General features: G+C 45.7%; 1 protein-coding gene and 1 long non-coding RNA gene across 2 annotated transcripts; one reads left to right on the top strand and one right to left on the bottom strand.

Moving 5' to 3' along the window:
* Positions 1–965: 965 nt before the first annotated feature.
* Positions 966–25,487, top strand: LOC144119940 (uncharacterized). The gene is made up of 6 exons (XM_077652440.1): positions 966–1,077; positions 3,015–3,250; positions 4,216–4,396; positions 22,118–22,261; positions 23,588–23,703; positions 25,215–25,487. Exons 1-6 carry the CDS (start codon positions 990–992, stop codon positions 25,485–25,487), a joined length of 1,038 nt encoding a protein of 345 aa, XP_077508566.1. The 5' UTR covers positions 966–989.
* Positions 5,350–12,147, bottom strand: LOC144118876 (uncharacterized). The gene is made up of 3 exons (XR_013312176.1): positions 12,087–12,147; positions 9,899–10,028; positions 5,350–5,489 (listed from the first exon to the last, which is right to left on the bottom strand). It is a non-coding gene; the product is annotated as an uncharacterized LOC144118876 (long non-coding RNA).
* Positions 25,488–26,523: the final 1,036 nt, after the last annotated feature.

A 26,523-nucleotide genomic window follows, 5' to 3' on the forward strand; every position in this document is an offset into this window, starting at 1 on the left:
GCTCCTGCCGGTGCAGAAAAAAATCCTCTTGATTATGTGGAGTGGAATGGGACCCACACAAACCATCTACGCATTACACGTTTCTCTCTCTCTTTCTCCCAAAATATCTTTCGAGTTGTTGACAATGTTGTTGTTGTTGTTACCCTCACACAATGCCACATGCCCGCACAGGGGGATTGGCCAAGAATTGGGGAGCACAGAGAGTCCTTCAGATAAATCTGTTCATGGACGAAAACAAAATAAATGCTGAGGAAGAAAGAAGTGAACAAAAGAAACGGCGAAATAAAACGGGGAATGTACAACGCATGCAAGAGAGACACTAAGATTTGTAGCCGAGTGGTTAAAAGAGAATAATCAATGTAAATATAATAATGATATTGGAAAAAAAAGTGTTACCAAGGTAGGCGATTTGATTCCGATAAGAAATTTCGGACTGCGATAAAAACAGACTTGTGGCTGTAAATAGTTTGTGTATATTACCTCTCCCCTTATCCTCTCTTTCTGTCTCCTCACCTCTTTCATTTCATTTCTGCATTCGGCGTGCTATCGTTTATTTCCGCTCCCGTAGCTGAGGGTGCTTAAATATCAATGGCAGATGCCGGGGCTAGCAGAAATATTTTCCTTCCTTCTTATTAATTTAGTAAAACCACTTACTATTACTACTGTACACAAACTTGGTGTCAATGATGTCCTCAGGTAAGTTGTTGTTTGTCACAAAAGTCTTGTGGCTTCTTTCCCTTCATTCTTTTCACTTCAATGAACTTCTTTGCTTACATCTTCTAGAAATCTCACCATACTTCTGAGCGCGACTCTATTTGGCTGGTGGTTTTTTCAAAACTAATTACCCTTCTTTGGTTGCTTGATAAAAATACTTTCAAGGAGTGCGAGGATTAAAGAAGTGTCTCGTATTTTTTCAAATTAATATTTTTTGCATCGCGGTTGAGGTTTGTTGCTACCGCAGACGTCACGGATAGAGAGAGAAGAAGAAGATGCCGCCATTGGTCCTGGTCGCTGTTCTTGCACTCCCGCTTGCCGAAGCCTCCGTCAGTCCACTTAACCCGGGCTACTACGAACTGGGTGAGTGGTTAATGAGCATGGTTTTTTAAGAGAGCTAAAATTCTTGAATAGCCTGCGCAGAAGCTGTCCGTCGGTAGTCATTTCAAGCCTTAGCCCAACATGAGTCGTACAGGACAGGCACGCACTGGAAGTCAGCGTCATGACAAGAGAATAGGATGGAAAGCATGAAGGTGACCAACGGGCAGTGTCAGCAGTGCCTGCGAAATACCCTGATTAGCATCAGGTGTATTTTTACGTTCTTATATAATTTAAAGGATGGCGTGCTGATCGAATCGAGGCGTTTGGAAGTCCTTAGTAGGATGCGTAACCGCACAAACTTGGAAACATGGCCGGTACTGATAGTTTAGTTATTGTATTAAACAATATCCCCCGTGCCCATTGTGTGCAGCGCCAGACAACCTGCTGGATTGAGGCTGTTCGTTAGCGTGTACTCATGGCTTCTGGGGCTCGGTATTCAAGCCTTCAAATGTCATTTATAATCATCATCATCATCAGCATGACTACACCCGCTGCAGGGAAAATGCCTCTCCCATGTCTCTCCCATTACCCGGTCTTTTGCCAGCTGCGCCCACCCTATGCCTACGAACTTCTTTATCTCATCCGCCCACCTAAACTTCTGCCGCACCCTGCTACGCTTGCCGTCTCTTAGAATTCATTCCGTTACCTTTAAAGAACAGCGGTTGTCTTGCCTTCGCATCACATGCCCTCCAAAAGCCCATTTCTTCCTCTTCATTTCTACTAGGATGTCATTAACCCGCGTTTGTTCCCTCACCCACTCTGCCCGCTCCCGGTCTCTTAACGTTACACCTATCATTTTTCTTTCCATGGCTCGCTGCGTTGTCCTTAACTTAAGCTGAACCCTTTTTGTTAGCTTCTACGTTTCTGCCCCGTAGGTGAGTTCCGGCAAGACACAGCTGTTGTACACTTTTATCTTGAGGGATATTGATAAACTGCTCTTCATGATCTGAGAGAATTTGCCATATGCGCTCCACTCCATTCTTATCCTTCTAGTTATTTACCTCTCATGATCCGGATCAGCTCTCACTACCTGGCTTAAGTGTATGTATTCCTGTACCACTTCCAGTGCCTCGCTTCCAATTGTGAACTGCTGTTCCCTTGCTAGGCTGTTGAACATTACTTTTGTTTTCGGCATGTTAATTTTTAGACCCACCGTTTTGCTCTGCCTGTCTAAACCATCGATCATGCTTTGTAACTCATCTCGTGAGTGACTCAGCAAGGCAATGTCGTCAGCGAATGTCATTGCACAAGACAAAACTGAAGGCTCGTATTGTCCTTAGATTTTTTAGCGTGGACGTGCAGACGGAGAGCACAGAACTGACAAACACCAATCTATTGAGGACATGGAGAGAATAGCCTACATAGTGGGATATTTTGATGTACAGACTATTCAAAGTAGGCACTCTGGACGGTACGCAAGTCGCAAGCACATCGAAACCGGAATCACTATGCAGCTAGCAGAAAGAAGCATAAAACTGGAAGCAGCACGTGCTATATGAACATGTTCATGCTGCACGGTTACATCTCATCGAGACCACATGAAATCGATGCTGTCCGTCGAAGTTCAATGATCGAAGGCTTCCTGTTCCATAAGACTTAAAATGGACTTCCAAAAGTTTTCACAGTGTTCACCACCTTTACCTCCCTATGAAGGGAGTAGTGACCGATTTAAAAGGGAGTCGTGCTGTAGAAAAAATCTAAAAAGGCGTGTAAAACTTGACCATGTGATTTATCTGGAGTTGTTTTATAGTCGAGACGTATAAAGTCGTGCGAGGTCATGACTATGTCAGGATCGATTAGGGTAATTTATTCGTGGTGAACAAGAAGGAGCCCTCAAAACATATTAAATGAGGCTGCAAACAAAAGGTGGTCGTCTTCTCGCAGTAAGCCGTGTCTCCTTTGTCTTTATATTCCGGCAGTGTCACTGAACGACTTCTGCGACAACAAGGAGAACAAGAAAGACCTCCGAAACACATCACAGAGCAAGTCGGCCGCCATCGTGACAGCCACCCAGTTCCGCGACATGCGAGGCAGCATCAAAGACGGCTGTTCCATCGACCTGTCGACCAAAGGCACGGCAGGCCTAATTGTGTCCCTCGTCGAGATGAACCTGCGCTCGGGGGTGCTTAACCGTTCCTGCATCGACTACGTCAATGTATGTATACTGACGGTAGTCCATACTTGAGTACAGTGAAAAGAACCGGAATGGTCTGTACGGCAGCGTAGACATACGGGTTGGCTAATGCTTTGTTGACCTGTACTCTTTGAACTGGCTGACCGAGCGCACAGTTGGCTGCCTTTGGCTGCGTCTGCGGCGCTTGATAATTCAGGAATGAAACAGATTGCCTGAGCCCTCCAGGACGCTGCGTATACAGATAAGAAAATGGCGAACTCGCAGTTTTTTCTTAAAAGCCGGTGCCGCTATTGTTATCTTTGGTTTTACAGAAAAATTAAGAACTCTGCATATCTCACATGCAGTTTCGTAACATGTTAGCTAGCGAACTCAGTAAATAATTCCCAAATCGGTGGCCTTTGCAGAGTGTCTTTGGATATAGTTGTATTGGTAGACTTTATTAGTCATGTAAGTTAAGTCTGGGTTTTCATCGTTATGTGAGCCTTAGAAAAAGGACCACGCTGTCTCTTGATCTCTGGACTGTTTCTTGGGCAATTCTTACTGTTTCGTTGTAGAAATTATTTTCGTTGTGTTGTGATGTGGCAAAAAGTCGTTTATATCCCTGTGTAAAAATAAGTTTGTAAATAGTTGTTGGCTTTCCTGAGACGTGCATGGTATACATCAGAGGGAAGAAAAATTTTGAATATAAATTACAAGCGTGATTAGATAATGAAATACAATTAATAATTGTTTCATCTTTCAGATATTTTACGCTTTGTGGAAAACAGAACATGAAGAAGGAAAACACAACTCATACGAACTCCGCGTAGTGCTTTGCCAGCTGTTCAGTTTTTGAAACTGTGAGCGTCCAGGAAAAATTAAACCATTAAGTTTTATGCTTGCAAAATTAAACATGTCAGAATAAACCAGTGTTCCATTTACGCGACGGGTCTCGTACTGTGCTGGCCCGAAACCCAAACCACATGCAGCGCGTTCTGCGTACGCAGATCGTGACCAAGTTCCACATCCCGAGCGACAAGGACGAGCGGTGCGGGCGCGTGATCTCCGGCGAGCACAGCTACTTCGCCACGTCGCAGTCGCTGCAGCTGAGACTGCACTCCCGCACTCCGCTGTCCACCTTCTTCGACGGGTACACGCTGGTCGTGGTCGTCACTAGCTTCACGGAAGGTGCGCGCTGCGGACACACAGTGCGCCGTGGCAATGTTCATGCCTTGCATAAATTAAAGAGATTTAGCATACCGGGGACATACTAGCGGAGACGTATGCCAGTACACCTGACGCCGGCTGCTGCCCCCCCCCCCCCCCAAGGTCAATGCGCATGCGCATGAGTAGCCCGGTTAGCTGATATACGTCTCCGCTAGTACGTCTCCGGTATGCTAAAAAAGTCTATTACCTAGATTTAGCGTAACGAAGACGTACCAGCGTACGTGTATACCAGTTTACCGGGCCCCTCCTACGCATGCTCAGCCAGCGTCCGGAAAGCCGTCTACATCTCCGCTGGCATGTCTTCGGTACGCTAAATATCTTTATTTTCGAAACCTACGTTTTATGACTCGCTCAGTCTGTGTACCATAAGTAAGGAACCCGGTCACTCCCCTCTAAAGAAAAAAGAACTAAGAGCAACGGCGTTTTTATCTCGCATCATTGCGTTATGTGGCGAATCAGTAGTTGTAGCAAAGGCTACCCAGTCAAAACGCACTACAGGATTCTAAGACAGAAAATTTCTGTAGTCTTGTCGTATTTTGGGCATGTCTTGTGTAGTCTGTCTTGTCTTCTGTAGTCTGTCTTGTCTTTTGTAGTCCTGTCTTCTGTAGTCTGTCTTGTCTTTTATAGTCTGTCTTGTATCTTATAGTCTGTCTTCTGTAGTTTGTCCTCTCTTTTGTAGTCTGTCTTGACTTCTGTAGTCTGTCTTGTCTTCTGTAGTTTGCCTTGTCTTCTGTAGTGTGTCTTGTGTAGTGCTCATACACTGTGTAACAGTCGTTACTGTCACCTGTCAATTAACACAGGATTTGTGTTCTGGAGTAGGCTATGCACAAAAATGCACAGCTTGTTAATGGTCGCCTGTCAATTAACACAAGCTTTGTGCCTTCCAGAGTAATTCGTGCACAAAACCACTAGAATTGAAATGAAAATGATCAATATTTATTTACTGTTTCGTGCTTTTTTTTCGAGCTTGCTGATGCATGCTGTCCAGCGTTGTCCTGGCCGCAGGTTCCTAGATACATCGCCCATGAGCCAAGAAAAATGGTTTTTGTCTTGGCTGAAAAAACAAAAAAGAGAGATCACCGCTGCTACCTGCGCAAAAAAAAATGTGAAAGCGTTGATGCTTCCTCGACACTGGTCGCCTTTCAAATTTGGCTCCATGGTTGTTTTCTCGTTGACTTGATTGGTTATCAATTAACTCTTATTTTACCCTCATTTCATCCCAGCAACGATTTCGAGTTTTCAAATTTCCCTCCACGGATCGTTCCTGCCCACTCACTGAATACCCGCCCAGTCTAATCACGCGTTCATTGCCTTTCGCTTCTCAATAATTACCTAATTGCCTCTAATTTATCATTCTTTTTCCTATCTCCTGGTTAAGTATAGGACACTTATCACTGGTCACGTGATTGCTCATTTCGAGTTTTCAAACTTGGCGCCAAGCTTTGGCTTTGACCATACTTCCAGTTTTCCAAACTTGGCACTACGCTGTAGCTCCACCTACTTTCAGCGTTTTCAAATTTCGCAGCACTTTTTCTCTGGCCCAGTCACTTTTTGGACATTTTTGGCTGTAAATAATTATCCGATTATGAAATTTTCTTTCCGAGCAGCATCCTCACATCATCCTCTGCCAATTACACAACCAATCATATGACGCTATCTCTTCTGAGTAGCCCACAACTGCTGCGGACACGATCCCCGGCAACATAGCCTAGTAAACTTCTCACTTTATTCAAAATGTCGTAATACTGAACAAGGCTTATGATTGGCCGAGTTGGTACTGACTCACCTTAAAACCAGCCAGAACACACAAGAAGACATGAGCTCAAGAGGCGGGACTAACAAAAATTTAATTGAAGATTTTGATTATTTGATTTGTGAGGGTTTAACGTCCCAAAGCGACTCGGGCTATGAGGGACGCCGTAGTGGAGGGCTCCAGAAATTTCGACCACCTGGGGTTCATTAGCGTGCACTGACAACGCACAGTACACGGGCCTCTAAAATTTTGCCTCCATTGAAATTTGACTGGTGCGGCCAGGATCGAACCTGCGTCTTTTGGGACAGCAGCCGAGCGCCATAACCACTGAGCCACTGCGGCGGCATCATTGAAGGAAAGCCGCAAAAGGAGACCCGCGAAGAGATACAAGCACACAATAACTCAAAGCAGTGAAAGGGCGAAGTGCAATCAAAGGTCACTGGCATACTAATGAACCATCTAAAAAAGCAAATTCCTCACGGTGAAGGTTTTCTGATGGCTTAGCCACACGTGTCCTTAGCCTTACCGATGTAGTAAGCCTCAACTATCTACCGACAGATTTATCCCTTCCATAAACCACTGATGTGTCGTGGAAATTAGGCGTGTAAAGAGACATGGCATCCTCAGATTTGCATTCACAAGATTGAGCATACAGTGCCAGATTAGAATTTGCCTTCCCCCTATAGAGTGAAAGTGCTCAGTCAAGTGCAAACTCAAATATCTGCCTGTCTGCCAATATTAGTTGCAGCCATAAGGCAGAGGAACGCAATAAACTCCATTACTTTTGCAAGTGGTGAACCTTTTTTTGTGACACTGTCCATTGTGGACAAGTACCCAGTTTTATCAAGCCTTTTTAATGGCGGCGCAAACGCCTCCTGTCTTGCACTTCGCTGTTAAGACAACAGCAGCATTGCGCTTTCCCGCGACTTTCTTGAGACTGTGAAATACTGTGGAGGTAAGGTGTATCAGCATCATCGGAGTATGTGCTCCTTACCCTTGAGCAAGTGAAAACATACTATGACAGGTTGTTGAGATGGGCAAGTGGGAACCCAGCTGCTTGGAAACCTGCTACAAGAATGCGTCCTCAGCAGTGATGGCATGACTTATCTAAATCTGATGTCATGCACACCCATCAAGTGTTTCCATCCTTACTGACCTTAACCAGCGACAAATACACCTCTTCACCATCCTTCCCCAACAACGAGTGGTCCGACTCGTAGCTAAAAAGAGCCTTCCCCGATTTTAGCTGTAGCCCCGACAAACATATTCGTCCACAAAGCGCAAGTCTGCATCAAGAAACTGCTAAAGGTTCTGCTTAGACAATTCTGATGTAAGACAGGCCTTGACCGCATGCCTTAAAGACTCCTAAAACATCTTGTGCCAACTTATCTGAGCCTTCTATGTCCAGAAAAATTACAGTCATGAACATAACGAAATGCTACTATGCCAAGGTCTTCCAAACAGGCCTCTAATGCCTTATTGACTTTAGACAAAAAAAATGTTGCTGAGCAAAGGTACGACCTGCATGTAAATACCGCCCTGCCAACTGACAAATGCGGATTTGCAGTAAAAGGACAACACCCCCAAGAAGCCAGCAACCGAAATCATGCAATCATCTGTAAAAGCATGTTCATTGTTCACCCTGATGCAGTTTGCACATACCTCAGAGGTCTATCATGTGACAATGAATAGTGCAGGCCCTCCATGTCGATGCTCACTGCAGAGCACCTGCCCAGGTTGCTGTCCACAAGAAACTAGAACTCCACAGAACTTCACTTTTGTGAGTTGGCAAGGCGGTATTTACATCATAAATCAGGCATATGCAGAGGGTCCCAGGTTGCACTGTTCCTCCGCGACATTCTTCTGTCCAGAGTCGATACCGCATCAAAGCCCTGTTTGGAAGGCCTCGGCATAGTAGCATTTCGTTATGTTGATAGCTACCTAATTTTTTTGCACAAGGAGGGCTCAGATAAGTTGGCACAAGACGTTTTAGAAATCTTTAGGCATGTGGTCAAAGCCTATCTTTTAGGTCTGAATTTCACTAAGCATAATCGTTTGTAGCTTCTTGACTTAGACCTGCGCTTTGCGGACGACCACATATGTTGGCGCCAAAGCCCAAGATCAGGAAGCCTCTTAGCTACGAGTTGAACCACTCAAGGCTGGTGAAGGACAGGTTGGCAATCACATGCATCATGACTGCTTTATGGAAGTCATGCCATCACAGTGTTTAGAATGCATTCTCGGAGCAGGTTTCCAAGCCAATGGCACCTGGGTTCCCACTTGCCCATCTTGTGCACCTGTCAGAGTGTGTTGTTACTCTCTCGAGGGAACGAAACACCGTTCACATGATGCTGACGTAGTTGAGCAGCACAAAAAGACGGGCTCTATACCTTACCTCCACGCCATTTCGCACCATCCCAAGAAAGTTGCACCAAAGTATGATGTTGCTGTTGTCTTGACCGCTAAAAGTAAGGTAGGAGCCCTTTGCATCTCCGTTCAAACTAGGCTTGATACAACTACGGGTAATCATCCGCTATGCACAGTGGCAGATAAAAAATGTTCACCACTTGCAAAAGTAAACCGATTTTTTGCATTCCACTGCCTCGTAGCTGAAACTACTATGGGCAGACAAGCAGATATCTTAATGTGCGCCTGGCTGAGAGCACTTTCACTGTACAGAGAGGAAGGCGAATTTTCACCTGACACTGCACGTTCAATGTCGTGAATGCAATCGGAGGACGACCTTTCTCTTTGCACGCCTGATTTCTGCGGCACATCAGTGGTTTAGGGAAGTGATAAATCTTTCCCGATATAGTTGAGGCTTACTACATCAGTAAGGCTAAAAACAAGTGCCTGGCTAAACCGTCGGTGAACATTCACTGTAAGGAATTAGTTTTTTAGATGGTTTACTAGTACGTCAGTGCCTTTCGGTTATTTTTTGCCCTCTCACTGCTTTGGGGCCTTGCGTGCTTGAATCTCTTTGCAGGTCTTCTTTTGCCACTTTCCTTCAATAAAATTTCAGTTAGACCAGCCTCATCTTGTGCTCATCTCTTCTCCTGTTTTGTGTCTTCCGGCTGGTTTTAAGATATAATACTGAATGCCAAAAGAAAGCCATTTTAGAGTCAAGTGCACTTATAATGGCCACAGATATAATGAATGTTCATTTATTACAAAAAATAGTGCTTACTTCATTAATTTATGCATGAAGTATATGACACTGCATCAAAATAAAAAAAGGACTAAGCCTCTAACCCTCATGGCCAAACTGCAGTTACAGCGAACAAAAGGACACCATAAACCTGCCCACATGCAAAAACTTGCACTACAGGCCAATGCAGAAATAAGATCAGATTACTTCCCTAACTGCATGACACTGCCACGCAAAGTAAAGATTGTGACAGGCAATAAAGGAGCAACAAAAAAGCAAACTGTAGGTAGCAGCCAATCTCATGCAGACAAGCTACAAGGTCAGGCCAACATAGACGTGGAAGAAATTTGAAAAAAAAGCCACAACAAGCATATAATTTTTAAGGTTTTCACAGCCCTTTAAATGGCAAATACTTTCCTGAAAAAACATAACAGAAGCGGCAATTTTTTTTCGGAAATCAATTTTTTCATGTACTTCATTATTCTTGAAGCATGGGCGGGCATAGAGTAGTCAGATTAGTGCATGCGTTCCTAAGCAATGCCATGCCAAAAACTGTACTTACAGAAAAAGCTTGCCTTACTGAGTGAATGCCACTGGCCATCCACTAATTTCCCAGCCTGCTCCAGGTTTCTGGCAAAAATCACACGCAACTTGGTGGCTTGCACAACTTCCATGCCACTCTTGGTCTTTAGCTGGAAAAAAAATTGAGGGATCAGTGAGATATAAAATTTTACATGCATTGCTTTGTTTCAATGACCGACTAAGAAAGAAACCGCGGTTTCTGTGAGCGCAACTATTTTTTCACACTAGCTTTCTACAGTAAACAATGTTTATCGCGACCTAATTCACACTGACTTGCTGCACGGCCCCAGCACTACTGTGTATAGCTCTATGGTTTCAAATGCTTGTTAGCTCTGAGCCCTTGGGCTTGCACTCGTTAATGCAGAAAACCTCGGAAAGGGCAACCAGAGCTTCGAGCTTTAAGCCATAGGTATTCAGAAGCTCAGTGGTCTGTGGGAGAACTTTTGGCTGGGTGACACAGTAGCAAATGTTTCTCCAGCTACTTTCACTCCATTGCAAAAAACTCGCACAGCAGAGACCTGCCCTCTATTTTGCATTGCAGAAACAATCACTGAAATTCAAAGCACGCATACTAAATGCACACCTACCTTCCAACACAGCTTCATAATAATGGGTATAATTATTGGAATGAAATACCAGTCAGTACATGTAGTTTTCAGTATATCCAAAAATTATAAGCAACCGACAAACAATAAACATTAAAAGAGAAATAAAATAACCAGAATTGTTTAAAAAATCTGTCAGAAGAATTATGTGACATCCACTACACTCCAGCAGTTCTTCGCCTTTGTGCACCTTCAAAACACACTTTCTTACAGGCACATTTGCACGGAAATTGGGTTGAACCTGATCTTTAAGAATCTTTTTTGGTGCAACAGTAGGAAGAAACCAGGTTTTACCCAAAAATGAAGCACCCTACACATTGCATCACAAGCCCAGATGGTGCACTTGAGTCGCCTCTTATGCTTATGCAAGAAACAGAACAGAGATATCTTGACTAAATCAAAAAAGAGGAAGTGCAGTGCATGTGTAATGCAGAGAAGATATAAGCAATACCACACTAAAACACTGGGAGGATTCCAAGAGTAGGTGAATGCATGAATGGGTGGCAATCAGGTGGCTAAATGAGATTAGGAAATTTGAGGAAAAAGGGTGGTAGCATGTGGCACAGGAGACAGTTACCTAAAATGAACTAGAGAACCATTATTCCGCACTAATTTTAACAGCACATTCACACGACAGACAAAATGACTAACTCCAGGAACAGACTGAGCATCATGCAACTCAGTGTCAATCACCATTGCAAATGACACCAGCACCGCAGACTGCACATGAGGAAAAGTAGACATTTTTGCTCTCAACTTTGAGCAGCAGTCAGCTGCGCTTTTAGGAGCAAAGCTCTAAAGTACGGCAACATTGGCACTTTGTTTTACTGACATGAGGGTGCTTGCGAGCGTGCAAGTCCCATGTTTGTTTTGCACCAAATGTGTTAATTGCGAGGTATGTTTAACTAAAGAGGGGCATCTAACATGGGCATCAGCTCTTCATTACTTTCCTTCTATATCCCTCTCTTATATCACGGTTCAAGTGTCCACCAAAATGTGAGACAGTTACTGTTATATTTCCTTGAATTTTCCTTCAACTAATTTTAAATTTTTCAAGTATACAGCTTTAAGAAGGTAGAGGTAAAAACTGTGCAGTATAACCATATGCTATGGCAATAAACCAGCAATAAATCTGTGCTGACAGCAGCTTGCCCAGTGCATTGCAAGGATGCTATACTATACAAGGATTGGTGTCATCGTGCAATGTTACATTACTGACTGACAATTTGGTCTCTGTGTCAGAAATACTGGTAAACCATCATTGTAGAGCACAATGTTTTTAAAGGGATAAATGAACATATAGGTCCTTTTCGAGGACACATATGCATACCAGGCAACAGGTGTGCAATGTCAAAGCACGTTTATGTTAACAGCAGCTACATCAAGAGCTACATCAGCGACTATATTTTATACAAGTCTACAGTTCCGGTAATTATAAGCTGAGGTACTGCTGTTAAGTGCATGTAGAGTTTCATGCATTTCTAAACCTAGCTGCAAGCCTATATTGAAAATATTTTTCTAAATAGGCAGCTAAGATATGCATCACTGAAAAAGAATAACTACCATGAACGGATCAGGAGGGATGACACAGCCAAAGGCAGGAAGCACGCATGGCCCAAAAGATGCTGGCCGCTGGCAACTGAAAATAAATACATCAAGAGCAACAGCTGTCAGTGGCTGTAGCCATGTCATGAAGGACAAGAGAGGAAATCATCTACTGCTTTAAAAACTAAACTTAGACTTAATATAAGTAAATAAAAAACCAATGAGCTAGCCCATGACAAAACAAATGAACAGATTTTATGTAATGCACCCATATACATTCTTTGAGAAGAGTCACAATGACTGTTATAACCACACTGAAAGATAAGCTGGCTGAAATACCGCACACCAATTTGAATATAGGATGTGCCGGTTTTCATTAATTCCTATCATGGTGCCTTGCACCAATGTCTAGGTATTAAATTGAAAGTTGCAACCAGTCTGCCTTGGTTAAATGAGAAGAGAGAATGGAAAAAAGCATGCCTTCACTAGCAAGAAGCTTGATATCTCACAGCACAGCTTGGCATCATAGAAAAATTGCTAGCGCATTTAACAAATCTGCATACAATTAAAAGCTGCACAAATTTGTCGACTGGCAATGCAAGTAAAGGCAAGAGAAACAAAAAATACTAAAGAACACTCGTGAGTGCGGCGAAGGGAGGTCTGTGGGTAGGATCCCGTGCCTGGGAAGAGTTCCGAGCTCGGAGAATCGCCGGCACCACAGCTGATGGCACGCAACCAAGAATAAATAACAAGGCGAAAATAAGTAACAAAAAAACCATGGACAATGGCGAACGACTTGAATGCGGGCCACAAAAGCGAGGGATGTAGCAAAAAGGTAGAAATCCTAAATAATTGTGCAGTTGCATATCCGACAGCACGCAGTGCTCAGAAGGAGAGGAAGCATCAACGTTTACAGCTCAGGAGACGCAAGATTGATCTAACTTCGACATAACACTGCCTCAAATCCTGTTCCACTGGGGAAGCACAGACAAGTTTACAAATGACAAGGCGATGAATATGAACTAGCCTTTCGCATGCGATCACTGTCTCAAAATTTAGTATGACGCATATTAAGGCACAAGCACTAATCCGATGAGTACTAACCCTGAGCAAAATAGTGCGGTGTCTGATCGCAGCTGGCCTAGCGCGAGCGCTTCGCCGCGCGGCACTTCTCGCTCATCGTCTTCTACGCAGTGCAAATCCATGCTTTTGCACCAAGCGTAGAAGCGCTAGCAAGCGAAAGCGTAACTCTGTTGTGATATCTGGTGCCATTTTTATTTGCCACGGCACGCGAGTAATAAATGCACATAAAGACAATGAGAACAACACTTGTCATGCAGGATATAGGCCCTGCTTTTTTGGCACCGCATTATAGCTGCAGCAACCGCAGGCATACTGCCTCCACTCACATCCCTATATAGCCGCATACAAATAGCGCGTGTGAATACAGATCATTAGCAAAGAAACGCAGAGCGGGACTCACCGGTCATGCGATTCATCCAGGCTTAGTAAAACGGCGCAGGAGTCTTCGTTCCCCTAACAGATGAAAAGACGTCGCAGCACTCTTCATGGCTTACCCGTTGAAACTCGCCAATGTTGACAGGCCGAAATCCTGGTCGTTGGCTTCCAAAACACACTCCTGCTCACCTTCCTATTGAATGAGTTCTTCACACGTGTCCGCCGTACAAGTACTCAAGCAATGCCTCAAAGAGGCAAATAATACAAAACACAACGTGTCGGTCAACGTTTTGGTGTCGGTTGCGCTGCAATGGCGCCGACTGCTGCGCTTTCGCGTCGGTGAAAAATTTCAACCGACAAAAAAATTTGTTTTTTAAACCATGATTACTTATATTATCTTCACAACAAAGACACTGCATTTATTTTAAATTATTTTAGATTATTTAAGAGTACTAAAGCGCTTTCAGTTACTTTTTCTGGCATGTCGTTTGTAGAAGCTGCGATCCTGTGATCCCCTGAAGTGACCCGGATGCCCTAGCAGACGACGGAGCAGACGACGGTGTTGACAGAATGCAATTTCGTTTGACGCCAGATAAAATCACTAAGTTGCGACAAAAACAGCGAAGAAAAGCGCCGTATCTCAAGCTGGCGAATATCGTGGATAAGTTGAACGCAATTGGCACTATGGAGAGTAGCTGCGATGCATTAATTTGCGCGACACTGGCACGCTCACCGGAAATCATGAAACTTAACAGCTTAATCGGTGACCAGTACAAGCGGAGTGCTTTGATATCAACTGCGTTACGAAACTACATCGATACTTGGGTCTCACTTTAGCTAATATGCAACAGTGGCTAGCACTTGCCGCATCCTGATCGCGTGTAGTTTAACAAGCAAGAGCCCACTAGCGCATCGAAGCAGGCGTGTTTTCGAGCTCGCATCGTTACGAAAAATACGAGTTGTTTTGGCACGTACTGGAATTGAAGTTCTCAGCCTGTGCGTCACGGACGGTGACGATGGCGTCGCGGACGATCTTAACTAAGACTCGCCGCAAAGCAGCCGATAACCCAAGCATATGTGCGTTAAAGTTTGTTCACCAGTAGTGCAAGCGTGGGCATAAAGTATCGCTCAGTTGCAGCGCCAGTCGCTCGCTTCTCGATTTTCCAGCCTTCCGAGTGAAGGTCGCAAGCTGTTGAGCCAATCAGTGAGCCAGCGGGAGTGAGCGAGGCGAGCTTTCGGGAACGACGCCGCCCGCGGGCGTGCCGGGCAATGAACTACGCGCTACTCCCTGGCTGCCCTAGTCGTCGCTAAGCCTAGCCGGTTTCGCATTGATGCAGCAGCTGAGTGCACTTCGAAACTGGCTAGCGCTGAGGTGCTGCTCTCCTCATCGTTTTACTGTGAACCTCGTCTCACAGTAAAACAAAGATATGCTCGGTTTCCACGACACCTTGAGGAGCGGAGCCAGCTGAGGCCAGGGGAGCCGCGATTGAGCAGCAGCAATTAAAGGCGCCGTGGGGAGACATTTGTTTGTATTCCTGTTATCGCTTGTACCAACGACTCGATATTGGCCAACGATACTCCATCCGACGGCTTAGTATAGACTTGAACAAACATTACTGTCGCATTTTTCTGACGCTGGCGGCCGGTATTCAGGCTGGCATGCCGCACCTGTACGTTATCATGTCGCTCAACTGTATGGCCGTGGTGCATATCAAAACCCCCAGACATCCTCCTTTTCGCTCAGATTGTCATAGCACACAGTCACACTGGGACCAGAGTAGTTTAGAGGACCGAGAGCGGGTGCACAGGAGCTAGACTGTGTCAAAGCAGGTGAAACTCTTTAAAGCGCGCGGTTGATGTCAGTCCCAAGACTTTATTCTCATTTCGACCGAGAATCAAATCGGTTCAAACTCGCCGGCCGCTGCATTTCACCTTCGGCTGCATACGCTGCTGTCTATATTTAGCGACATTTTCGTGTCACCGTCATGAAATTTTCAGTGAAGGCAATGAACGACGTCGTAAAGTATTTTTTTTATATATTTTATGATAAGCACCACGTCACTGCCGCTAAAAAAAATTCTCCGCCAACACTGCATCAGCGTTGGACTTAAGAGCGTTAGCTACGAGAGCTTCAAGTGCTCTCGTGCTCAGGGTGCTCGGGGTGCTCAGCAAACGTGGAGAAGACAAATACAAACATCTGAGGGCATTTCGTTTCGGAAACATTCGTTCTAAGATACAAGCAGCGTCATCTAAATCAAAGATTTTGCACTACTATTGCGATTTACAGCCACCTTCGCTATATCCGGTATGTTTCCTCCTTATATATCAGTTCACGAATTTTATAAACGTGTGCATTAGAACAAGATGAATTGTTTGACTGCATCCGGAACTCTCTGCGACAAACGATTAGGCCTTATGGCTGTCTGGAAGTCCCCGGAATGCAGGGTTTGGGGGCGAAAAGGTCGTCGGTGCGAATCCCACACATATTTTGGGCTTCATCTAAATATTTATTTTATCCTCAGGAACATGACAAGTCAAATGACACCACTTCGATCGTTATGCGTCAAACGGACCCCCCCGTATTTGATGCAAATGGGGGTCCCCGGGGTTCCACTTTGATAGCCGCTATACTGGCATATGTAAAACGGATCGAAGGTATCTGTGACAACTGAGGCTCTACGCGCCCGCTGTTGCTATGTGACATAGTGTGGTAACTGTCTTGGCTGATTTGACCTTCCCTGCAGACAGACGTGTCCTTGACAAACGTAAGTAGTAAGAGCTGACGCTCTTAAAACTGAAACGCCCGGAAAAATGATATCGGGGTTGCTTTGAACCTTTATACAGAGACCTGCGTGCATGTACACACATGCTGCCTTTGTGTAGCCGGATGGTTATGGCGAGTAATTTTCTCTGATTGACGATTAACGACATCCTTTTCCGCGACGCATAGAAGTGTCCTTGGTTTTTTCTGAGCATATAGTAGTAGCGGACAATTATGTTACATGGCTTGAACATGTCACAGAAGCCAAGAGGACACATACTTTCAGTAGCGCCATTCGACTTGCGCACACCGATTGGTGTGCAGGCGATGTCGTGGCTGCAGCTACATGCCGCCACCGCAAGAGCGTGCGGATACGCAGGCACCGCTGGCTTCGCCGCTTGTGCATACAGATTTTGGGCTTTCAAAGCCGCATTACACTCTTGAGCATGCACTACTTTCGTCACATTGTCATGTGGGAACAGAAGGAAATTAGGTGAGTGCTCGAGCAGTGCCTCTCCTCTAAGCCAATTCTCGTTCGGTGAGAGAGCCAGGTCGCGGGAAGCGAGTTGAAAACTCGATTCGCCAATGTGAATGAGCACTTCATTTCGCTCGGTGCCCGTCACCAACAGACCAGAGCACCTCGCATCCTCTTCGCGACTCGCCACAGTGAACGCGCTTTGAAGCATCTTTGGTCAATTTGATCCTATCGCTGTCACACGACCGCACAACAGTATTTCTAGAATTCTGCAGTAAAATATTTACCCTCACCAGGAATCTGTCGTATGACACATCCCACGACAGGTATCTGTCGCGCGGCATATCCCACGACAAGCTGTTGTGTCGCGTGACAGGCCGCACTACAGGTACTTTTGTCGCGTGAAAAGAGGCGCGCTAGAAGTCTGTCGCGCGACTGAACCCACGACAGGCAACTTTGCTGAGGCACGCAATCTCTGTCGCGCGGCACGACTCCCACTGTCGCGCAACAGTACCTGCGACAGAAACCTGTCGCGCGACAAATGCTGCGACAGGGACCTTCTTCGCACGACAAAATGCAGGAAAGATGTCTGTCGTGCGGCAGAACCTACTACAAACAACTTTGTCGCGCGAAAGAACCCACGACACGAAGCTTGTCGCACGACACAAGGCACGACACAAAATTGTGTCGCGCGACAGATGCGCGACAAAAAATTCTGTCGTGCGTTTTGATCGGGTAGCGAAGAAACATGAATGTCAGCCGCATAAAAGAGCCCAAGTTCGGCGCCCAGGAGTCTGATCGCACGCGCGAAGCGAGCGACTCACACACCAAAACGCTCGCTGCTTGTGCAGAATAAGGGCACTTGCAAGAAAATATATTGCAAGTAACATTTAATGTGAACAGAGGTTCATATTAAAACCCAAAGTGAACGGAGGTGCGGAAATATAAAAAGAGCAAATAGCCGAAAGCTACGAGAACCTCAGGAAAAACCGCGCAACCTTCCCTCAACCGATCTCACTGATCAACACAGAACAGGCACACTATCCGTATAGCTCAAACACCGTCATCACCTCACTATAATGCTTTTCAACTTCGCTCGGCGCAATACAGCTCACTGTCTCAACTGTCCGGAGTTCGGGGGGGCAGATACAGAACACATCCTATACTCACGTAACTCTGCCACTACCTCCCAGCATACTTCATATCTTTCGCGTTTCTCGTGGAGTGCGTGGCTGCACTCAGACTCTGAGCATGACCAATCGGTATCGGAGCCAGCGCTCTTTCTCACTGGCCTTTAGTTTTGGCCCCGGATGAAGTGTTGCACCTCCTCCTTGTATAAAGTCATCGACATCTTTAATTCAGACACTGTTAGTTTAACTAGGATCTACTGGAAATTGTCTATTGTCCATAAAACCGTTGCCTCGGTCGTTCAGTACTCTTCTCAGCCCTATACTCACGCTGCTCGACACCATGCATCATAACAACCAACTCGCGCAATGATATAATCTGATGCGCAACTTCTTGTAATCTTGTGGGTGAATTTTGTTCGCCGCTGATACTGACTGCACCGCGGTGTCACATCGACTAGAAGATGTAGAGTTGAGCGTGGCATGGGTCTACTGTGTGAGGCTCAGCCAGTCCCAGGTTCACGGAGTCAATAGCATCGTACACGTCCCGGCCCCGCAGAAGGCCTTTCTACACAGGTCAAACGGACCGTGGGCTCCATATTTACAAATGCTAGCATGTATACTCTGGTACTGCAGCTCTGGTTGCGTCAAGGACATGACCGGACACTACTACGCACTTGTAACCCGCTTCAACTTTACTGAGACTTGTATATTAGCCCCTACATGATATCGATTACGCAACCTACGGGTAATGGTATGCCCTGGTGCGAGCTGCAGTGCGGAGAGAAATAGAATAAACTTTTATAGTTAAAAAATAACAGGAGCGTATTGTGGGTTGGGTCCAAAGTCCTGAATGCCAGTAGATTCCGCCGTCGCTTTGGCGATGGCGACTAGTGCCTCCAGTGTCCCATGCCGCTGGACAGCGCCACTTCCCGCTGCTGCAGCGTCGCGTTGGGCGGTTAAGTGGTTTGGTTCAGCTGTGCATGTTTATGTAATACGTTGGAGTGTAGGAATATAACCAGATCATGCACATATATCTAGGTACAATTAGGTGAATGCGCTGTGGGTGGTGGGGCTGGGGAAAGTGAGTGTTTGGAAGAGTATTAGATGGTAGGTGTCCGCCAGAGGAAGTTGTTGAAGTTTACTGCCAATGATTCGTAAATATCCGCATGGGCACGGATTAGAAAAGGGTTGCCACTGCGATTGTACCCACTCAGAAAAAAACTAAAGTACTTATTTCGCTTTCCTTGTCTGTACTTTTCGCTTGTAGAAGCACGCATTTACGGGAAGATTAAGACAAACTGTAGGGTTGGTTGTTCATGCATTTTTAATCTTACAAATCTAAGAATAACACGTTTAAGTAGAGCGGTGAGCACGCAGCGCTGTGCTTTCTGGGCACTTAAAGATGCACTGATATTTCTAGAAATAAAGGCAAACAAAGAAACCGACGCCTTCGGGTCCTATGCGACAGCTTCACGGAATTGTAACTGAAAAATGTAGGACACCAGGTGCTCGTTGTCGATCAGCCAACTACAACATGAAGGAGCTGTGTCCATAAAACGCTTCCCCGAAAGCCCAAGATGCTAGTAAGTACCATGACCGACCTCAAACGATTCTTTGAATATAGAAGGTACACCGTTAATAATCCTGTTTCTATGAGTAGTGAGGTGTATTAGGGCGGCCAAGCGAACACCTCAAATTCCTTTTTTTTTGTCACAGGGAGGCGATATCGACCTACGGTTCTGCCATTCCCCTGTCGTAGCTTTGAATATGTAGAGCGAATGTCAAACGGTGGGGCTCTTGTTACATCAAGGGGCGGTATGTTAAGTCCCAGCAGACTTAACTGCAGCGCAAACACTATCCCCTAATGTTTTTTGCATTAAGCCCAAGACCTGACACTGATAAGTTGCAGGTAGGTTTTGGCCATTTCGGGCTCTTGTGGATTTTTGTGTGTGGGGACAGTTCAACGTCATTGGAAGTGTATAGTACTGGGCGTGACTCATCGTTCATTTGCAAGGCAGTTGAATGTTCCTCGACGAGGAACACTGAGGCCAACTTTGTCCATTTTTTTTCTCTGGGCAAAAATTGATTCCACGACTCTTTCTGGGCATGTTTTATTTGTAGCGCAGCAAAAGGCTCATTTCTCAAAATATAGCAATAAAAATTTTTTCCGCCAATTCATTGAAACGTTGAATGCCTACGCCGGAAAGAACTCCATCATCTCCATACGGAAGCGGATGGTGATGTACCCTAGACTTGAACACCCAGGCCTAAAAAACTATATCGACGCAGCTCTCTTTACGTGCTATAACTGCTGCTAATGGCGACGTCTTTACTTCGTTTTTGGCCCATTGTTGCCTATATATTGGTAAAATGAAAATTGTTTTTTGGGGAAAGGAAATGGCTATAACAGCTTCGTTTTCATTGAAAGTAGCTTCTTTGTCGTTAGACTGTGATTATCTAACTATGCAAAACAAAATTCAATTCGTCCTCTGTGTCCTTTTAAGAATAATGCGGAGTGTGGGCACTAGCGCTAATTGTCTCCAGGCAGGAGGGCACCACGCCATGTCTGTCATAAGCGCTGAGTTTCCGGACTCCGAAAACTCGTGTTGATTTGTTTGCTTCTTTTCCTGTGTCTGTCTTTTCTTCACAGCGAGCTAGAGCTTTTAAGTGAATGATCCTGAGTTTTGCTGGGGTGTTGCAGTAGTAATAATCAATGTAACTATTGGGTGCGTTGCCATGGTAACCAGTCGAAGGATGGCTATCGTGAAAAGAGGAGGGTATGCGCAGATGGCAGGAATGCGTAACCGATAGTAGTTACCACCGAAACCAACTTTACGCGGTATACCGTGGCCGGCGGAGGGTACAAGAGCGGAATAATCTGCCGCTGGAGGATGCTTACCGTGAGAGGAGGAGGAGGGTATAGAGAGAGCATATGAATGCTTAAACGGAGAGGGGTTACCACAAGAACCACACTGGGTAGTTGGTGGTTCCCGCAGAGTGGCGAGAGCGTCAGAATGCGGAAACGCAGAGTAGTTGCCATGGGTACCACTCGAACCACCATGAGGTTGGTTATCGTCAAGTAGTAGTAGTAGTAGCAGTAGTAGTAGTAGTACTAGTACTAGTAGTAGTAGTAGTAGTAGTAGTAGAAGTAATAGTAGTAGTAGTTGTTTTTGTTGTGGTCGTTGTTGTCGTCGTCGTCGTTGTTGTTGTTGTTTCGTTTTTGGCCCATTATGGCCTATAAATTGGTAAAATTAAAAGTGGTTTCATAACTAATCTTAGGTGAGCAGGGCAGACTTCCACTGTTCCTCGGTTTGATGTTTCCTTAGTTTGGGGAGCTCTGTCATATCTATGTTGGAAATATGGTATTTGTGTAGGTTAGGAAAGGTGTTCGTCTGTTGCTGCCAATTCCTCGCCTCGTCCGTTGTTAGCTATACGGTGCGGTGGGAGATACTTGTCTTCATGTTGAGAGAAGGAGGAGCCGTTCGCCGTAGATAGAGGGGAGAGGGGTGAGACCGGGGGGGGGGGGGGGTAAGTCGCTCGGCTTCTGCACAACTTACGACTGCATGTTGGAGGAGGAAGGTGCTAATTCCTACTGCCCGTCGTTCTTTTATCTTCTTGAGCCCGCATTTGTGAAAGTTACCAATCTTGCTTAAGCTAAGTACGATGAATATCTGATATGAGCTAATTTGCTGCAAGCTGCAAGCTGCAAACCCGCAAAGCGTCAAAATTTCATGGGCACCCATAGCGACGGTCGTGTAAATTTTAAACGAGTTGGTCATTGTTCCTACAAAGAACTGAACACTCTTTTTAGGAGCAAGGCAGACGAAAGAGTGAGTACATTGAGAGAATTGTTTTTATTGTGCATTTTAGTATTTTAATCATACACTCCTGTTGAGTTCCATTCAGCGCCCCTTGTATACCAGCAGGCGACGAAGAAACCGCGCAAGCTCCTTGAGGTCCCGTATTGTTTCCACATGTAGAGGCCGTCGGAGCCACGCTTAGAAAATTCGGATAGGAAAATGAACTTGGTACTTTTTCTGTGCTTACCCGTATTCATGTGAAACATACCTGCCATGATTGTTGTGCGATGCTGGCTTTGTGCGCTTGTTATTTAAACTAAATCATTACGACACGTGTATGAGGTTGGCATAATGTAGCATACGTATATGCTAATTGCGGGTGTTCAAACTTGACTTATCTGCTCCTTGTGTTCTCGTCCACGCAGCGTCCGCACGAGACGGCGGCTGCGGGCCGCATGAATTCCAATGCATCTCCGGCGGCCGCTGCATTTACAAGCACTACCAGTGCGACAACGTCAACAATTGCGGTGACAACAGCGACGAGGAGCAGCTGGGAAATTCCATGTGCTGTGAGCATGCAGTGTCCTTTGTGGAATGAGCTCGAGGCATCCGATTTGCCACGTAACCGAAAGCTCAGGAATGAAGTGATGGAAGCAGCAGCATGCCAGTTCTTCTCTGGCCGGTCAATCACACGTCTCATTGTTCACGTGCTAAATGAAATTCACGCATTATTCACGCACGAGCCAGGGAAGGAGTTAAAGCTCATGAATTTTAAGCAAGCAGAGCCAACGGTCCTACCATTTTTCCTCCGGGAAGTCACCCTAAATTCATTGAGCAGCAATTTCACTTCCTGTGACTATTACTGAAAGAACATGCTTTTTCAATCTGAGCCGAAGGCCAGTAACTAAAACAGCAGCTCGACCTTGAAGAGGTGAGAAAGTTTCGGGACGTATAGATAGTTGCCATTTTTCCAGCGCTTTCAATATTGTGAGCTTTTAAAGTTAAGTGCAAATAATACCTTTTACCAACGCGAAACCGACGAAACAAAAGCGGTAGAGACAGTGTAAGAAAACGGTACTCTTTGTGTAATCCTTATGTTGAACCTTAGGAGTGATTTTGAATCTGAATAGTTACTTTATTCTAGAGGCTGGTGTACTGTGCAATGTCATTGCGCGTAAAAGAACCCGAAGTGGTCAAAATTTCCGGAGCCCTTCACTATGGCGTTCCTCATAGCCTGAGTTGCTTTGGGACGTTAAACATGTCTAAAACTAAACTATTGAGACTTGAAATGCATCATAAATGCGCCTTTCTGCGCAGTACTGGTCCGCTTACACTCATAGATGCTCTCGAAACACAAAATGAAGGACACCGCAAAGAAAAGCTCTTTACAGTGGGAGAGTGGAAGATCGGGCTAGTTGGTAATTTTCCATAATGCGCTTTTAGAGCAAAAAGCTGTACTCATATGCTGAGCCTGAAGGTCATTTGGCTCTTGGATTTGACCTCTAACGGTAGGCGCGCTACACGCGCAAAATCGGGTGTGGCCGGTGCCTCGATCTTGATTTTCATCTTCACCTTAGTCACCCCAGCTGCACACTTGGTTGTCACGTCCGCCGCTGCGCTGGCTGCTGCTCGGACACTCCTCGCCAGTTGTCGCATGTGATGTGTCACGTGATTCGCTCTTGGGCTTGCCAGTCACGTCCGCCGCTGCGTCGACCGCCGCTCTGGACGCTCGATCTTGCAACTTGTGGCACGTGATGCATCACGTGATTTGCTGTCGCTGAAGCCTTGAAGTCTCGAACCAAAGCTAAAGCGTGTCTAACCATGTTTAACAGAGCTTTCTCTTTGCATATCCTGGCTCAGCTGAGTAGAGCCACAGCCACTTTTTATCCCTGCAGTGATGCCGCTCAGTTCGCTCATCTTGATCGCGACGGGCACCATACAGTTCGTCGTCACCTGGCTCCTGGTCCTCTACTGCTGCATCCGAAGCGCCCTCGCCACAAAGAAGGCCAGTGTAGTTTCCGTTTAGAAATGCGATCGCGTAAAGCGGTCGAGAAGCATTCTTTAATGGCTGAAAGAATTTTGTGCCAGGGCTGCACTGTTAGCTTCGTGGCACAGCAGGCCTTAATTTTAGATTACACGTGGTTCTTCAGCCTCTGCTGAATTCTCAAAATACACAGGCGCGTTTGCATCTCGACCATGTAGGTTAGGAGGACCAGTAGAAAAATTTAGGTTTTCTAGCGGTAACTACACTTTGAAAAAATACTCACAGACTTGCTAACTAGAGAGAAAATAAAGGTTGTCAGGCGAAAGCTGCCGTCTTGATAATTTCAGAGACTGACCTAGATGCCTGCTGTTATCATGCTTGTCCAAGATCTTTTGTAGTCGCCACATATCTTGGAAGTAAGCAAGTCACACATCGAATGCGCAGAGAAATAATTTCAGGTATCTGTTAGTCTGGTCGAAAATTGTGCATTTTTCGCTATATTTAATCGTGGCGTGCATTTTATCTCCGAGGATGAGCTCCATGTATCAATAAACTGCCTATATCGAAAAAGTGAATATCTGCGCACAGGAACGCTGAGTTCAATGAAATCCGCGAACGCACCACACCAGCACTTAAAGCGGTCTATTTCTTGGTGAAGCAAACTTAAACATTGGCTATATAACTACAATATGTAACCAAAATAAACGACACGCACTCAGGGTGAAGCGTGCTCTGAACGCCTTGTCTAAGTCACGGGTGCATCATATCGTGGAAGAAATATGCGACATCATTATAAAGCGTTGCCGAATCGAAGTGTGCGTGATCTCTGGTACGAAGGACATCTAGTCGTAATGAGTAGAGGAAATCCTGCAGCGACACACAGAGTAAGTGTCGTGCTCAACAAATTCATTAATTGCTAGCTGCTTACCACACGAGCCTGCTCAGAACATTGCTTTGTAGTTTTGGGATAATTACATGCGATTGGGAGGTTATTTTGTGTCCATTAATCACCGCGGATGAAATATTACAGCGAAAGCTTTACTGTCTCACACTTCGGTGGACAACTCAACCGCGCCTTCTGCGAAGAGGTGAAGTCTCGGAAAGCATACCATTGGAGATGCAATGTCGTTAGTTCGAATCGCTGTCGCAAGCTAGCCTCCAACATGACTATTACATGTAAGCTATATGCGACGAGAAATTTTATGACAGCAACCTGAAAGCTGTACGCCAAACGGTTGCTCACAATTTTGGTACGAATGTAGTCGGGTAAATAGGCGCCGCATTGAGGTCAGCCACAGGGGTATATATAGACGAACGACCGTATATTTCTCTGAACTGGCGGTGCTCGACTTGCTGTGTGCATCCTACGTACGCTTGATGACGTCACCCTGCACTCATTATTCTGGCCGTGACTGCACACACACTCGACGATACTCTCGCTTACATTTGCTGCGATGCCTCACACTGCGTACAACAAATTAGCCGGACTATCAGCTTTAACTAACAAGCATTTGTTGTTTTTTTGTCCGCTGGAACAGGCGATGCTAGAGGAGCGCACGGACTCAGATTTTGCGCCGCCGACCAGCCTTCTGGCTTCGAGGCGCCGTGGAAGCGCCAGCATAGAGAACACGCCGGGCATCAGCGAGCTGCAGAGCGACGCCATGACGCCCGACGTCGACGGGCAGCCGCCGGCGGCGCTCAGTCCCACGGCGCGGGCCAAGCGGTCCCTGTCGCGGGCCTACCGCAACCCCCTGTTCGCCTCCATCAGGAAGAAAGACGCCGAGGAAGATGTGCCCATCCCGCCGGTGTAGTAGCGGCCGACCACACATACATCCGTTGTTTAAATCGATTGTTGGTAGCGCCGCAATACATGGAAACTTTGTATTAGTTTGTTGCATTGCAATTTTAACCCGCCGCGGTGGCTAAGTGGTTAGAGCGCTCGGCTACTGAGCCGGATTTCCAGGGTTCGAAGCCGACAGTGGCGGCCGCGTTTTGATGGAGGCGAAACGCAAAAGGCGCTCGTGTGCTGTGCTATGTGAGCGCACGTTAATTATCCCCAGGTGGTCGAAATTATTCCGGAGCCCTCCACTACGGCAACTCTCTCTTCCTCTTTTCTTTCACTCCCTCCTTTATCCCTTCTGCAAGGGTAGAAACTTGGGCGAGTCGGTAACGGTGATCCACGGTATATGAGTGTTGTGAGCGCCTGTGTTGCGTGTGTCTTTCTTTGTCCCTTGTCGCGTTTTGCGCTACACTCACATGCCGTTTATCCTTTCCCTTGTGGCGCGGTTCGGGTGTCCACCAAGATGTGAGACAGTCACTGCGCCATTTCCTTTCCTCAAAAAACAATTTCGAATCTTATAGAGCGCTAGCTGCACTGATCAGGGTACAACATGATTTCGATGTGGATGAAACAATCACCTTCAATGACTCACAAGGTCAAATCGAACTTCACTGTGTGGTTGTATGACCCAAGTTATGGAGTATGACCACGTGATCATATGACTATGAACATCGCGTACCTGACTTTGACCTTGACTTTTGACCTTGACCATTGACCTTGACATTTATTTTAAGACAGTGGACATCATGTTTAACCGAACTTTCGCTCGTATAACTAGGTTCAAGCCACATTGAACGACTGTTGACCTTGACATTTTATTTGAGACAGTGAAGACCATGTTTAACAAAACTTTCGCTCGTATAACTAGGTTCAAGCCTCATTGAACCCCAGCCATTTTTTTTAATTAGCATAAACAGCAACTTCTGCAAATCAAAAGCAAACATACCTTTCACCAGGCAGGATAAGAAAGAACTAAACCGCAAAGGGCTCTCTGTGAAAAGCAGCCG

Source organism: Amblyomma americanum, chromosome 2 (genome assembly GCF_052857255.1).
Source record: "Amblyomma americanum isolate KBUSLIRL-KWMA chromosome 2, ASM5285725v1, whole genome shotgun sequence".
Taxonomy (NCBI): domain Eukaryota; kingdom Metazoa; phylum Arthropoda; class Arachnida; order Ixodida; family Ixodidae; genus Amblyomma; species Amblyomma americanum.